General features: G+C 39.7%; 3 protein-coding genes across 3 annotated transcripts in view; all 3 read right to left on the bottom strand.

Annotated features, from left to right (window-relative positions):
• Positions 1–1,027, bottom strand: part of LOC131883646 (lachesin-like) — a 4,393-nt gene extending 3,366 nt beyond the window's left edge. The window contains exon 1 of the mRNA XM_059231159.1: positions 831–1,027. The gene's annotated coding sequence lies outside the window, so the exon portion shown is untranslated. The remainder of the gene's footprint in view (positions 1–830) is intronic.
• A 6,690-nt stretch (positions 1,028–7,717) lies between these two features.
• On the bottom strand, positions 7,718–10,601 carry LOC131884382 (uncharacterized). The gene is made up of 2 exons (XM_059232142.1): positions 9,239–10,601; positions 7,718–8,860 (listed from the first exon to the last, which is right to left on the bottom strand). The coding sequence occupies exon 2, from the start codon at positions 8,797–8,799 to the stop codon at positions 8,035–8,037; it is 765 nt and encodes a 254-aa protein (XP_059088125.1). The 5' UTR covers positions 8,800–8,860; positions 9,239–10,601; the 3' UTR covers positions 7,718–8,034.
• A 2,550-nt stretch (positions 10,602–13,151) lies between these two features.
• On the bottom strand, positions 13,152–15,170 carry LOC131883428 (Na(+)/H(+) exchanger beta-like). Its single transcript, XM_059230903.1, has one exon. It carries the CDS (start codon positions 15,168–15,170, stop codon positions 13,152–13,154), a length of 2,019 nt encoding a protein of 672 aa, XP_059086886.1.
• Between the last annotated feature and the right edge of the window lie 762 nt (positions 15,171–15,932).

Below are 15,932 nucleotides of genomic sequence, written 5' to 3'. Positions count from 1 at the left end.
AAATATTAAAAAAGTCTTCGATGCGCCGAACAAATGCGAGCGCCAGAGGCTTTGACTTGATAAAAAAAACTTTCAGCACTATTTTCAAAACAAAACTACTAGGTACTAAATCTCAATCCAAGGGTCACAGATCCAAAGCCAATCTACTACGTACTGTACTATGACCAAAGTTATTGAAATTGGATGTGGATGATGTGATGGCTGGTTTTGCTGATCAGCAGTTCTGACCCTTACATTCTGCATCTCATTATTAAACCATATAATTGGCTTGTATGCTTATCTAGTGACTAAGAAAAATACATATGTTCGTTGTGAAATTTGGCAATTTTTCTTTGTTCTATTTTACCGCGACAAAATAAAAAATGTGGAAGAAAGATCGGCCAGAATTATGCGCAAATTGTTCCCCAATTCAGCAAGACTTTGCATTTTATTTGGCTCTTCAGCCCGTTCCATATGAATTCGAAGATCCATAGCTAATTGTGCACAAAGTTTAAATGCATTATGTATCAGAGGTCATCTCAAGAGTTTAATCAAAACAAGTTCTATACTGATTCGAAGTCATAAGCTCTGAGATAGAACATTGACCAATTTCATCAAAAAATTACCTCCTCCTGAAAAAGCGAATTAAGTTATATGACCCTGTCTGCTTTTCATTCGGGCAAAGTGGTATGCATACTAACTAATCAATGTCATTTAGAAACAAAGGTCCTGAAGTTCCGTAGATGTTGGCACTCTTGCAGAATATGGAATGTTCGGAACAACAATGGCAATGAATATCATAAAATAGAGCAAAAATTATAAAAAAATATTATTGAACATCAAATCCTTACCCTCTCCTATTTTGTTCCACACGCCCACTTTCACGGGAAGCTTTTTTCAACAAATTCCACGACGCCCAAATTGACAACATGGACAAGCCTTTGGGATGTGTCTGAAAGAGTTGCAAAACGACAGAGAAAAAGGGCGGAGGGAGACCTCGCCTGAACCGCCGCCACTGTTGTGTGCCCCTCTCGGCACTTCCTCCCCAGTCTGCTCTGCAGATCCTCCAGTTCCACCATTGCCTCACCCTTGAGCATTTTGCGGAAAACGCGTGCGTTTAGCCGTTTACGCTGCCGTTGTTGGTATTGGTGTTGGTGTTGCTGTTGCTGTTCGCGTTGTTCCTCATTTTTAGCGTGAGCCACGGGTTTCCGAGAACATCTAAGCATGAGCTTCTCATTCACTGTTCGCTGCCAATCACTCAGAAAAACCGGAAAATGAGCAATTTAACGATAAAGATGCCTCTGTAAGGGGGATAGTCTAACTGTGCCCAACGTGCTTCCCTGATGATATGACTCACTGAAGGGTATGTTTGACTACTTTTTAGATTGTTTAAGGCTTGCAGCCGGTAAATCCTTTGTTGTCATGGAAATTGGCCGAGAGAGCCAAATGTTGCCATACGATTTGATCCCTCCCTTACGAGGCATTGTGGGAATTGTTGAAATGACAAAGCATTTCATCAGGCCTTCAAGAATCGACGAAATGATTTGAATTTATTTATAAACGTACTTCATGCTCGTAGGGAGTACGAAGAACTAAATTGAAATGTGGTTGTAGAACCTCTTGAAATTTTGGGATATAAGTTGGATCAAGGTTTCATAAAAGATCAAAGATGTCTATGTAATGCAAGTCTTTTGAGGTGATTTTTTTAGTATGCCTGAAAAAGGATTCCAAGCCTTTTAAGCTCCGTCACATCGGAAAACGTCATCTTAAGCAAGTCTTAAGGAACGGTTTCAAAAAAATGGATACTGATCAGCAGTAGTTTTTAGATTGACCAATATCAACTCTATGACTGTCTATGTCCATAAATTTGCACATGCAATGAATTGTTTTTGGGCAGACTTGTGTCAACTACTTCAAAAAATGTAATGAACTACGATTAAAAATACATGGGTTTGAATTGTTTTTAACAACAGTACTATATTTTTGAAACTGTTCAATAACAATTACTTTTTAATTGTATTTCAATCACTATTTACATTTTCTTTTTCTCTTGAAAAAAAAACAAGAGTCATGTTTTACGGACCTAGGACTTTAAGTAATTCGTTCCTTTCTTCAAAAAAGGAATTGTAACTTCGTTACATTTTAAAATGGTGTTATTGTGACGACCTTAAAAACCCAAACAGTACTAGTTCCTTTTTTCACGCTCGAGAGTGGCCTTTAAATTTTCCTCTCTTTCTTCACAACTGAGGAAACTTCAAGCTTTTAGGCAAAATTAACAGAAATTGTCATTTTTTACTATTTCCATATTTTGCATTCTGAAGGAGGAAGATCAGGGCTGCAAATTGCGCTTGCTTTTAACAACAGGTGTTTGTAGTTTCAAATATTGTTATATCTGCACTAGAGCCACTATAGTAGAAGCTATTATAGTGGCTCTAATCTGCACTACTTTATCGTTTAAATCTCCTGAATCTAATTCTGTTGGACTGAATTGTGTCATGGTTACAAATCTTCAACAATCATTTCTTGCGAACAGAAAAAGATCTCAGTTTTAGTGCAACATATCTAAAAAATATTTACTCGAGTAAAAGTTTCAACATTTATCACTTATACTCGGTACGTTTGTTAAAAGAGGCTGATGCAGAGCAAAATTTTCCTTTGGCTTGAATATGTTACACCCAATTTCCTACCTCCCAAAAAACTCCATTTCTAATACGGAAGGTTTATATACTCACACGTTTACTTGAGAATTTCTAATTCTGGTTTTCCATCATGAATTTTCGTGTTATTGTTGCAAATATTCAACAATAATTTGTACACCTTGGGAAAATATTTGAATTTTAAATGTGAAATACTGAAATGATATTTTCTTGACTCTAGAAAACGGCAAAATATTTGACACTTTTCTCAGTAAGTATTTGAAAAGAGGCTCAATGCTTGGAAAATATGTAACTAAGTGCTATCGAAAATTTTCATTTTAGAAATGTTTTTGAAGAAAGTTTCAAATAACAGCAAAAAAATAAAAGTGAAGTTAACCAATCAGTTTTCTTCGAGTCAATTTTTCAAAATAAAATAAAATCGCTGTTAAAATCTGACATAATTCTAGTAGTTTATGATACCCTAACCAAAACAACTATCTAATATGTATAAAGGAAATGTGTATAGAAGGATACCTGTAGCAGGTATGACCTAATTAAAGTGGTTTATATTATATACATTTACTTGAAATGCATTTACCTTTTTTAGATAAGCTTTGCTGATCATTTATCACTTTAGGGGTTCGCCGAAGACGCTGGAATTTGATGGGATAGATTTGTCAAGTGCCCTACATTAAAAAGAGTACGAGAGTGAGTTCAGTGCAACATCGCGATGGAATTTTGAACCTTCCATTCCGTTTCGTTTCAAAACAATGAGTTTGTATGGGTCCCAGATCCAAACCCAAAAATATCATTAGTAGTTATAAAAGGGGGCTTTGGGAGCAATTCAACTTTTTTATTGGATGGTGGGGTTAGGTAATGATAACAAAATTCTCAAATTCATCACAGTTTTAATAAATTATATTTCATTAAATTCTAATGAATAATTTATTTAAAATGTGGTGGGGGCTTTGGGAGCAATTCAACCTGGAAATGGTTCTATTTCAAATTTTTATTTCAACCTTCCCCAGGTTCAAATTCAATGTCTAAGAATTGTTAAATGATTAACAATTGAATTAATTAAGTAAAAACTAAATAACAGCTTTTTTAAAAAGGAAGTCTTGTCATAAGTAAAGTATAATACTCGTTTCCTGGTTAAAATTCAAACATTATATAACGCCTAAACACACACTCGATAAAAATGTCAGGTTTTAAGTATATTTACCAAACAAATGTCGGGTTTTTAAATATATTTAGTATATTCACCCAAAAAATGTCGGTTTTTGAAGTTTTATTTAGTAAATTTACCGCCAAATATGTCGACAAGTTTCAAAAATACGCCAAATATGTCGGCAATTTTCAAAAATACCGCCCAATATTATCGTATTTTTTCGCGAAAACGCGCGTGTTCAAAATTCACACAACCAAGGTAAGCCATGAACTCGCTCAAAGAAGCTTGTGACAAACTTTTGGAATTGTTCTTGAAAGAGGAGGAAAATGGACCTGGGATGACGGCCAGGGACATTGTGGAGAAGCTGCTGCCAACATTTAAGAAGGTTGAAACTGAAAAAAATCTTCAACTTTGGACCAAAGTCTTCTTACGCTAACACTACAGGTCCAATTTCAACAAATCCAAGAAGATGGCAAGATATAAAGTCAAATTGCGATTTGAACTAGAAGATTCGAAGAAAATCACGCCTCCCATACAGACTGGTGTAATGACACAAGCGAGTTGAGGTACTTTCACTCTGGAAGCACTGTGGTTTTTGACAGAAAATTGCTCGGTGTTCGCTATTACCACACTGCAATCCTGTTCAAAGGTGATGACGGTGAAACGGCTCTCTCATGAAAATAGATGGATCTTACCTGCCTGCAAGACCTTTTGTTCTAAAGCTGTCGAGAGGACTGGAGGGGCCAGATCGATAGCCAAAATCCAATGAAGATTGAACACCGAGAAGTGAAATGTACAATTAATATTTCCAATCTTTTGTACAAGTTCTCACAAATCACAGGAGTACAGATCCAATATCATGCAACAAGTTTAACTGTGACATCATCAGGAATTGGCTCATAAGAGATCTGTTCAAATGGTTGATTGCTACTCCGGAATCGAGATGCCACAGTTTTGAAGCCACGATAGCTTCTCTAACGCGTGATGGACTGGACCATAATTGTTGAGAAGTTTCGCAACGGATCTGGATACGTAAAATATTGAAATTTTCTTAGTATACTCAAATAAAGATTCTTTGTTTCTTAATTCAATTTGCAACATACATGTCACTCGTACTGTTATCAGTTTTATACGAAGCATCTGACTTCCCAATCTAGCTTGCACTTTTTGATAAAATTAACTCACCGAACTGGCCTAAGGTGGTGTCTCCTCCTATGGTCTCCTCTAACGTCTCCGCCTTCGAAAAGATGAGGGTCTCCAACAGCCAGGACTCCTCCTCCTGTACTATCTCCCTCTATGTTACTAAGTTTCAAAGTGAATACGTCTTCACTTTCTAAGAACACACAGAATCCTGGTTTATTAAAACAAAAAAAGTAAGGCTTTTTCCATGCCTTAAAAATCCACAGCTGACTTATTTACAGATTTTCTAAAAAGAAGTCTTGTCATAAGTAATTTATAATACTAGTTTCCTGGTTAAAATTCAAACATTATATAACTCCTAAAAACACACTCGATAAAAATGTCGGGTTTTAAGTATATTTACCGACAAAAATGTCGGGTTTGAAGTATATTTACCGACAAAAATATCGGTTTTAAGTATATTTTACCAACTAAAATGTCGGGTTTTTAAATATATGTAGTATTTTTACCCAAAAAATGTCGGTTTTTGAAGTTTTATTTAGTAAATTTACCGCCAAATATGTCGGCAAGTTTCAAAAATACCGCCAAATATGTCGGCAATTTTCAAAAATACCGCCCAATATTATCGTATTTTTTCGCGAAAACGCGCGTGTTCAAAATTCACACAACCAAGGTAAGCCATGAACTCGCTCAAAGAAGCTTGTGACAAACTTTTGGAATTGTTCTTGAAAGAGGAGGAAAATGGACCTGGGATGACGGCCAGGAACATTGTGGAGAAGCTGCTGCCAACATTTAAGAAGGTTGAAACTGAAAAACATCTTCAACTTTGGACCAAAGTCTTCTTACGCAAACACTACAGGTCCAATTTCAACAAATCCAAGAAGATGGCAAGATATAAAGTCAAATTGCGATTTGAACTAGAAGATTCGAAGAAAATCACGCCCTCCCATACAGACTGGTGTAATGACACAAGCGAGTTGAGGTACTTTCACTCTGGAAGCACTGTGGTTTTTGACAGAAAATTGCTCGTGGTTTGCTATTACCACACTGCAATCCTGTTCAAAGGTGATGACGGTGAAACGGCTCTCATGAAAATAGATGGATCTTACCTGCCTGCAAGACCTTTTGTTCTAAAGCTGTCGAGAGGACTGGAGGGGCCAGATTGATAGCCAAAATCCAATGAAGATTGACAACCGAGAAGTCAAATGTACAATTAATATTTCCAATCTTTTGTACAAGTTCTCACAAATCACAGGAGTACAGATCAAATATCATGCAACAAGTTTAACTGTGACATCATCAGGAATTGGCTCATAAGAGATCTGTTCAAATGGTTGATTGCTACTCCGGAATCGAGATGCCACAGTTTTGAAGCCATGATAGCTTCTCTAACGCGTGATGGACTGGACCATAATTAGTTGAGAAGTTTCGCAACGGATCTGGATACGTAAAATATTGAAATTTTCTTAGTATACACAGATAAAAATTCTTTGTTTTTTAATTCAATTTGCAACATACATGTCACTCGTACTGTTATCGGTTTTATACGAAGCATCCTGACTTCCCAATCTAGCTTGCACTTTTTTCTGATGAAATTAACTCACCGAACTGGCCTAAGGTGGTGTCTCCTCCTATGGTCTCCTCTAACGTCTTCACTTTCTAAGAACACACAGAATCCTGGTTTATTAAAACAAAAACAGTAGGTTTTTTTCCCGCCTAAAAATCCACAGCTGACTTCATCTTCAGTAAGGTCGTCCGGGTCCGGACCTTTGGCCCACACAACGCCGGACGTTTCCGCTCGAGGTCTCGCTGACAGGGTGGCGTGATTTTTCGGAAATATTTATGTAGTAACCAAAATGTTGCATAGGTTTTTCGAATATTTGTCTATAATAGAAGTCATAAGAAATCAAAATAGCTGGTGTCCATGGCGGGCACTGTAATCCAAGTGCCTGGGAAGCTAGAATTTGAGGATGGTTGAGGACGGGAGTCCTGTTGTGCCTGGTATCACGTTGACCTTATGGCAGATTCCGCCAAAATATTTGGAGACAAAGCATACAAATTGGCCAGACATGGATCCTGCCTGTCCAAGCGCTGCATTTACTGAGTAAGGGAGCCTTTGAACAGGGGCTGAAGCCCATATGTACAACATAAGTTAACTCATTAACTTGTTTATTTAGTCTTTCAATCTTTTGATTTTGACAATGATTTTGATAGTTCACAAACCATAACAATGTTATTATAATGACAATGACTAAAGTCCAATTTATTCCATTTTACTTCAATAACAATAGTTTTTGAAAAATGTCATCTAACTCTTTTAAACCCTCATTTTTACCACTAACTTTCCTTTTTTCAACAATTTCCCAGATTTTCAGATGGCTTATTATTATTTCTAATAAAATCTTTCAGTTTATTTTCCAATCCATCAGATATAATTCGATATTTTTCAGCTTCTTGAGTTTTATCTAACATTTCCTGATAAACAACTTCAGCAAATTCAATTAATTATTTTGTGTTTTTGCTTCATTTTTCCTATTTTTTATCTTAAGAATAATATTTTTGGCATCTTTTTCATTATCTTTATTAGTTAGTTCCAATTCTATTCTTTGATTTCACGGTAAATGGTAATGTTACAAAGATTTAATTTCTTTGCAATTTCAGAAACTTTGACACCATTATTAAGTTCATTTATGATGAAGTCTCGCCTTTTTTGATGCATGATTTCACGATTTCTGGCTAGCATTTTTATTTAATTGAGAAAAATTGTTATAAAATGTAAAACAATGTAAATAACTTGTATGTAATTGACTATATTTGAATAAAATTTATATATAAATTGAATCGTAATGTATACAAATTGCATATATTTGTACATAAGTTGTTGTTGAGCTTGGGCCGCGATGGCGTCAGCGAACCCACCAGGTTGTTGTTGCTCCTAGTTGAGAGCAACCGCATCTTGGTGGGCCGCGCCACCGGCGGCGGGAGGAGGGTCATTGGTCTCGTGTTGCGGTTGTTGTTCCACATGAACCCGGACGTTCATTCGATCTTGTCCCTTGGTGATATATTTGAAGATGTATTTGATCGAAAGAACAGTATGGACTACCTCCAGATTCATGTGGCATTGATATTTGAGTAAAGACGTGGATTGTAGGGAACCACCCACCGATTGTCCACGGTCACGGCGTCCCCGCTGGACCGTGTCAGATTGTAGAAATGCCCGCCGTGGTCGGGAGAGCGGCGGCGATAATCCGGGTAGTAGTCATCCACTACCCAGGTTTCTTCGCGGAGAGTCTTGGGGTAGAGTTTGGCGCATTTGCCGTGCTGGTCGGCTGGTCTGTTGTCCCGTTGCATGCAAACCAAGCGCCGATTCCATGGCCCACATGGACCGTGAATCATGTGGGCCTTGACCATGTCATATAATTCAGGATTGACGGTGCGATCGGGGAGCTTGGCCGAGACGGTGGCATCGACGATCGGCTGGGTCGTGGGCTTGTCCGCGGCGGCGACCCAGAAGATGAGGTGGGTGTGTGGCAGGCCCCGCTTTTGATGCTCCACACTCTCCACGTGGGCCAAGACGCGGCCCAAGACGTGCTTCTTGATGAGATCATCTTTCAATTGTTGGTGTTTGAGAAAGAAGACTCTCGCACACAGATCCGGCCTGTCTGTGGCAGACTCCCCGGGGCGGAGACTGCCCTGGATCTCCGGCCACCGGGGGTTGCACGTCATGGTGAGGAAGAAGTCCGGCTTCCCATAGAACCGGACGATGGCCATCGCATCGTGATAACATTTCTTCCAGAACCTCTTGGTGGGACGGTGGGAGGATGAATCGATTGCCTTGCTGTAGGTCGGGTGCGAAATCGTTGGCATTGATGGCATCCAGCATGACCGAGTAGAGCTCCCCGCGCAGCTCCTGTTGATTGTTAGTGGGCGATTGAGTCTGTAAAACAATAACATGAGAAATGAGTGAAGATATCAAAGTTGATGGAATGGCCATTGGAAGCGTGGCAAAAGGGAAGGAAGGAAGTTATGGTGGTTAAAAATAGGTACTTGAAAGATAAATATTTGCAAGAGCACGCTCGATGGTCTTTGATAAGGACCTATTAGAATGTAAGTATTAAAAACCTTCGATGGTCGGAACAAAATTGTGTAGGTTTGAAATACATATTGTGCTTGAGTCACCTCCTGATTGTCCATTACGAAGGTAAGTATTTTATTACAACTTTAAGTCATCTCAATTGTTTCAAGCACGCTCGATTGTGGGGGAATATTTGCGAATGGGAAATGAGAACAAACCAGACAATAGATCAATGTTCACCTTCCGTCAGAAACAATCCGATTGGGTAGGGCCCAGTCCACGCAATCAATCCTCGGCTGGAACCGTTAGGGGAGGTCCACCAAGAGGAGCAATCAGTTGTCATTGTCGTGGATCCACGGGTCCGTCGAATCTGATGGGCGAGGTCTTTGGGTAGCGAGAAAGTATGATCTGAAATGATATGAGCAAAGCTGAATCCGACAAAATCGAATCCGGTGGTGTCGATCGATCCACAGAAAATATCCACGGGCCAGTCCAATGGGTCGGCCAACGGATCAAAACCGACGGGAGAGTCCACGGGTCGAATCTGATCGGGTCAAATCCAATGGGATCGAATCCGATCGGGGCGGTCCTCGCGAGCAGTCCACGGGGCAAGTCCGATAGGTCAATCCACAGAATCAGTCCACGGGATACGTCCACGGGTCGAATCGGCTAGGGCGGTTCACGGGTGGGGCGAGTACGTACACAGGCAAGGTCTGTGCAGTGAAGACGTATTCACTTCAAAACTTAGTAGCATGGAGGGATATTTTGGCGGAATCTGCCATAAGGTCAACGTGATACCAGGCACAACAGGACTCCCGTCCTCAAACCATCCTCAAATTCTAGCTTCCCAGGCACTTGGATTACAGTGCCCGCCATGGACACCAGCTATTTTGATTTCTTATGACTTCTATTATAGACAAATATTCGAAAAACCTATGCAACATTTTGGTTACTACATAAATATTTCCGAAAAATCACGCCACCCTGTCAGCGAGACCTCGAGCTGGAAACGTCCGGCGTTGTGTGGGCCAAAGGTCCGGACCCGGACGACCTTACTGAAGATGAAGTCAGCTGTGGATTTTTAAGCGGGAAAAAACCCTACTATTTTTGTTTTAATAAACCAGGATTCTGTGTGTTCTTAGAAAGTGAAGACGTTAGAGGAGACCATAGGAGGAGACACCACCTTAGGCCAGTTCGGTGAGTTAATTTCATCAGAAAAAAGTGCAAGCTAGATTGGGAAGTCAGGATGCTTCGTATAAAACCGATAACAGTACGAGTGACATGTATGTTGCAAATTGAATTAAAAAACAAAGAATTTTTATCTGTGTATACTAAGAAAATTTCAATATTTTACGTATCCAGATCCGTTGCGAAACTTCTCAACTAATTATGGTCCAGTCCATCACGCGTTAGAGAAGCTATCGTGGCTTCAAAACTGTGGCATCTCGATTCCGGAGTAGCAATCAACCATTTGAACAGATCTCTTATGAGCCAATTCCTGATGATGTCACAGTTAAACTTGTTGCATGATATTGGATCTGTACTCCTGTGATTTGTGAGAACTTGTACAAAAGATTGGAAATATTAATTGTACATTTAACTTCTAGGTTGTAAATCTTCATTGGATTTTGGCTATCGATCTGGCCCCTCCAGTCCTCTCGACAGCTTTAGAACAAAAGGTCTTGCAGGCAGGTAAGATCCATCTATTTTCATGAGAGCCGTTTCACCGTCATCACCTTTGAACAGGATTGCAGTGTGGTAATAGCAAACACCGAGCAATTTTCTGTCAAAAACCACAGTGCTTCCAGAGTGAAAGTACCTCAACTCGCTTGTGTCATTACACCAGTCTGTATGGGAGGGCGTGATTTTCTTCGAATCTTCTAGTTCAAATCGCAATTTGACTTTATATCTTGCCATCTTCTTGGATTTGTTGAAATTGGACCTGTAGTGTTAGCGTAAGAAGACTTTGGTCCAAAGTTGAAGATTTTTTTCAGTTTCAACCTTCTTAAATGTTGGCAGCAGCTTCTCCACAATGTCCCTGGCCGTCATCCCAGGTCCATTTTCCTCCTCTTTCAAGAACAATCCAAAAGTTTGTCACAAGCTTCTTTGAGCGAGTTCATGGCTTACCTTGGTTGTGTGAATTTTGAACACGCGCGTTTTCGCGAAAAAATACGATATTTGGCGGTATTTTTGAAAATTGCCGACATATTTGGCGGTATTTTCGAAAATTGCCGACATATTTGGCGGTATTTTTGAAACTTGCCGACATATTTGGCGGTAAATTTATTAAATAAAAATGCAAAAACCGACATTTTTTTCGGTAAATATACTAAATATATTTAAAAACCCGACATTTTTGTCGGTAAATATACTTAAAACCCGACATTTTTTTGGGTAAGAATACTTAAAACCCGACATTTTTGTCGGTAAGAATACTTAAAACCCGACATTTTTGTCGGTAAATATACTTAAAACCCGACATTTTTGTCGGTAAATATACTTAAAACCCGACATTTTTGTCGGTAAATATACTTAAAACCCGACATTTTTATCGAGTGTGTTTTTAGGCGTTATATAATGTTTGAATTTTAACCAGGAAACGAGTATTATACTTTACTTATGACAAGACTTCCTTTTTAAAAAAGCTGTTATTTATTTATTAATTATTTAATTTAATTGTTAGTTATTTAACAATTCTTAGAAATTGAATTTGAACCTGGAGAAGGTTTGAATAAAAATTTGAAAAAGAACCCTTTCCAGGTGTAATTGCTCCCAAAGCCCCCACCTAATATTAAATAAATTATTCATAAGAATTTAATGAAATATAATTTATTAAAACTGTGATGATTTTGAGAATTTTATTATCATTACCTAACCCACCATCCAATAAAAAAGTTGAATTGCTCCCAAAGCCCCCTTTTATAAATACTATTGTTGTACTTTGGTCCCTTTATGATTAGTTATAAGGCTGATGTTACTCTTCAAGCATTATTAACGGCAATCACAGCAGGAGCAGAATCAAAATATGTTTTTTTCAATAAGAAATATGAAAAGTAGCTCGCACTGTGGTGTTCAAAACATTCAGAATTCGTTTTAGGTTGAACTCACTGTCGTACTCTAACAATCCTTTGGCAAGTAAGAACGGACTTTTCGTTTTAAGAAAATCCTGTATGATGTACGAAATGTACGCAAGTTAGCCTAAATATTTGCCTTCGGAATTATTACCTCTTGGAAGGCCTCAAGTACTCCCTTCAGCCTTTTAAGGAACTCTTAAACCTTTATTGGGTCCTATTGGGTAGATTATCAAATCTTATATTCATCGAATGAAATTTTGCGCCTCATCATTATCTTGCCTTTGGTCAGCAAGCTTCACAATGACATTGTTTATTCTGCCCTTTGCACGTTTATCACAACGTTAGTGCTAATCTAAAGCTATCCTAATACAGTGCTTCTCGATATTGAGTTCATCTCTTGAATTTATTTGGCTTCGACATAGGCTCTTTTCTGAATGACTCAATTTAGCAGCTTTGGACAAACTAGTGAAGAGTAACCACCTTAACTTGCATCAGCCATCGGTTATATGATTGATAAATATTTATACCAGAATACTTCGTTGTATTGGACCTTCGTTTTTAGAGCTTGTGTGATCTGTAGACTCGGTAGGCAACATGAACTTCCAGGTCATTGACGTTTTAGAGGAAAGCAGTAAGGCCTGAAAACTCTCAAGACTTGAGTCCAATCGAAAACCAGTGAGTGTTCCTCCACAAGGAGTTAGTTTCTTTTGAGCTTGAAATCATTCGGGATGCTCTGAACAAAAACGTTAGAAAAACGGGTGACAGATTTCGGAGATAACCTATGAAAAAACTTATCAAAATGTGACCACTTGCATCAAAAACTGTATTTAGCTTAGTATGACTGCCTAACCCATCTGACCTTTCTTGACGGATTTAGGATAACTGAAAGGGGAGGAATTCAATTTTGGGACACACTGTACATGCGGGATCCTGACTGTAATTTTGTTTGCCTTTCCTTACAATAATTTTTGAGGTTTTGAGTTGTTTGATCAAATGATTTACTCACACTTGTGATTTTCGCCGTATATATTATTAGTAGAGATCCATGCATTTTTATCAGATTTACTAGGATTGAAAATTTACACGAACGTAGATTTATACTTCTTTTTGGCCTTCAAGTATTGGTCTTTGATTTCGGCGGGCTTAAGCATTGATTCAATTCCTTCCAGAACTGATGATTTACTTGGAGCTTCTTCATTGACCATTTCCATAGTCTCATTGTTATCGTTAGACCCATGTCTTTGTTTCTTGGCTTGCAAATGGTCGTACAGGTTCGATACTTGCTTATTCCGATAACCAAGTTGATCCAATAAGGTATCGTTGAAGTCGGATTTTCCACTGCTTTGTCCGTATTTGTTCCGGTATAGCGCATAGGGATTGTGCAAGAAAGCCTCCTTGAGCGCTCGTCTGTCACTCAAAGAGGAACTTTCTAGGGCTCTACCATCGCCTACTTTTTCCATTCCTTGCGAGGCGATGACCGTTGGACCATAAAGCCGCATCACGTGTTCGTCTAGATTGATTTTCTCCAAGCGCAAAGAGATTTGATTGAACGCCCTTCGGCTCAACAAGACTTTTTTCACGTAACGGTTGTCAAAATTGACCAACCATTGCCAAGTGGTGTGAAAGGCATCATGTTTGACGATGGCTTCGATCCCAAACATCAGGTTATCGATGGTTTTCTTGTTGATCCGTCCAGAAATCTTGTCTCTGTCGTTCGATTTGGCCTTGCTTATTCCTAATTTATTCACCAGGAGCTTGATAGTTCCACCTTGGACAAACACAGTGAAGAACACAACGACCAGCGTGGTGGTGAGGAAGACGGTAGACTTTCCGGTCACATTCTCATCCGGGTTGTGATCAAAAAAGAGCAAGGCCAGAGAAAATCCAACCGCTCCTCGGAGGCCCCCATAGGCCAATATGAATTGTTCCTGGTAGGAGAGAGCCACGGTTCGTCGGCGATTTACAAACCAGCTCAGGGCATAAACCACCAAGAAGCGAAAGACGGTGATGAGAAAAATAGTCCAAACAATGAATCCCCAACGAAAATCCAGATGGGTGTCCATGACAATTTTGCCCAAGAAGATAAAAATGATGCAGTCCGAGATAGAGCTAAGCATCTTGATCGAATACTTGACGGTGGTGTACGTCTTCTTGGACGCATTCAGGAAAGCGTAACGCTTTTGGATGATTCCGCACACGATAATACTGATGATTCCGGACCAATGAATCATCTCGGACAGAAGGAAAGCGAAATATGCGAATCCAAAGATAATCAAAGGTTCCACTACCCGCGTTTCTTTGGTAATTCGAAGAGTCAATGCGGTCAAAACTCCCATGACCAGGCCGATGAGGAAACCCCCCAAAACCACACTGAAGAAACTCAAAACAACCATCACATAATCGATGGCATCGATGGCACTCCCGTCACCTTCGTGCTCTTGCTGTTTTTTGAGTAAAGTCACCATCGAGTTGTAAATGACAATGGTCATGCCATCATTTAGCAATGATTCGCCGAAAACCATAAAATATAACACCATGTTGACGCCAATCTCTTCAAAGATGGCCAAGACAGCCACTGGGTCCACGGCACTGATCATAGTCGAAAATATCAAGCATTCCAAGGCCGTCAGAGGAAGGTCAAAGCTCACGCCAAGCCATGACACGGCACTCAATCCGTACAGCGAGTATCCAACCGCACAAACATTGATTAAGGTTCCAACTAGAGCAAATATCAGGATGGCTCCCAAGTTGGAAAAGAAATTGTCATCATATAAAGAATATGCGGCCTCAAGAATGACAGGGGGCAGAAGGACATTGAAGAACAGTTCTTCAGTAAATCTAGGAAAGTTGTCAAATCCCAGCCAATAGTGAACAATCACGCCCGTCAAAACGCCTGTCAGAATGAGGACGCAAGATTCGGGCAGATATTTGGGAAGCCGGTGGAGATGGTGGAATCCTATCTTGAATAATGCAGCAATCAGAATGATGAGATTGAAGTAGAAAGTGGTGGCATAGGTGTCCCATCGCCACGATATCAAATGAATTTTGGTCGTATGGTTACCATCACCGGATGACCCCACACTTAACCCCACAGACATGAAGACCAGGAAAAAGAACAGCACAAATTGTTTGACAGACATTTTCAGTAATGACAAAGCGAAGCGTCGTAAGAATTTGGGATCATTTGAACATAATGGCAAGCACTAATGATCACATCACAACCGGTCAATTTTTGGTTAGTTATTGGGCTTCCACGAACCCCGGTATGCCTCGACAATGTACTTTTATCTGCGTGTACTAGAATGGAGCTGGATTCGATTCGTGACCTAGTGTACATACACTCACATGTGTACAGGATCAGTTGGATAACCTGTGTAAGTAGGCTGTATGCGATTCATTCTCCTGGCCCTCACGCGTTGTTTACTGCCAAGGTGAATGAAGAAACTCCCGCCGCACTTGCTAGAATACTCCAGTCCTTCTCCTAGTTCTATACGTCCCAAAAATACATATGATCTGCAGCTGAGCTGAGAAGACGAACCTTTCCTTCCGATGCGAGGATTGGACTCAAGGTTGAGTGAGGACAGAGCTTTTCTGGAGCTCTGCCCTCAAGAGGAAAGAAAGCGAGACGAAGAGACTACGAGGCTGCTGTCTAGACCGCGGAAACCCCCTCATTGGATCACTTTGGATTGCGTTGAACGAGCCTGGAAATCGAGACAGCAAAGATGGTTTCGTAACTGATGTTGTCAGATATTGAAGCAACGTTTTCCTCATTATTTTAGTAAAATGAGTCGTCATTCACACAATTTTACGTTCAATCTAGAAGTAGTAAAGAGTGCACGCACTCGCTTTGCTACATCGCA

The sequence above is a fragment of the Tigriopus californicus genome, chromosome 7 (genome assembly GCF_007210705.1).
Source record: "Tigriopus californicus strain San Diego chromosome 7, Tcal_SD_v2.1, whole genome shotgun sequence".
Classification (NCBI taxonomy): Eukaryota; Metazoa; Arthropoda; class Copepoda; order Harpacticoida; family Harpacticidae; genus Tigriopus; species Tigriopus californicus.
Note: the sequence above shows the minus strand (reverse complement) of the source record. Positions and strands in the feature narration are given on the sequence as shown.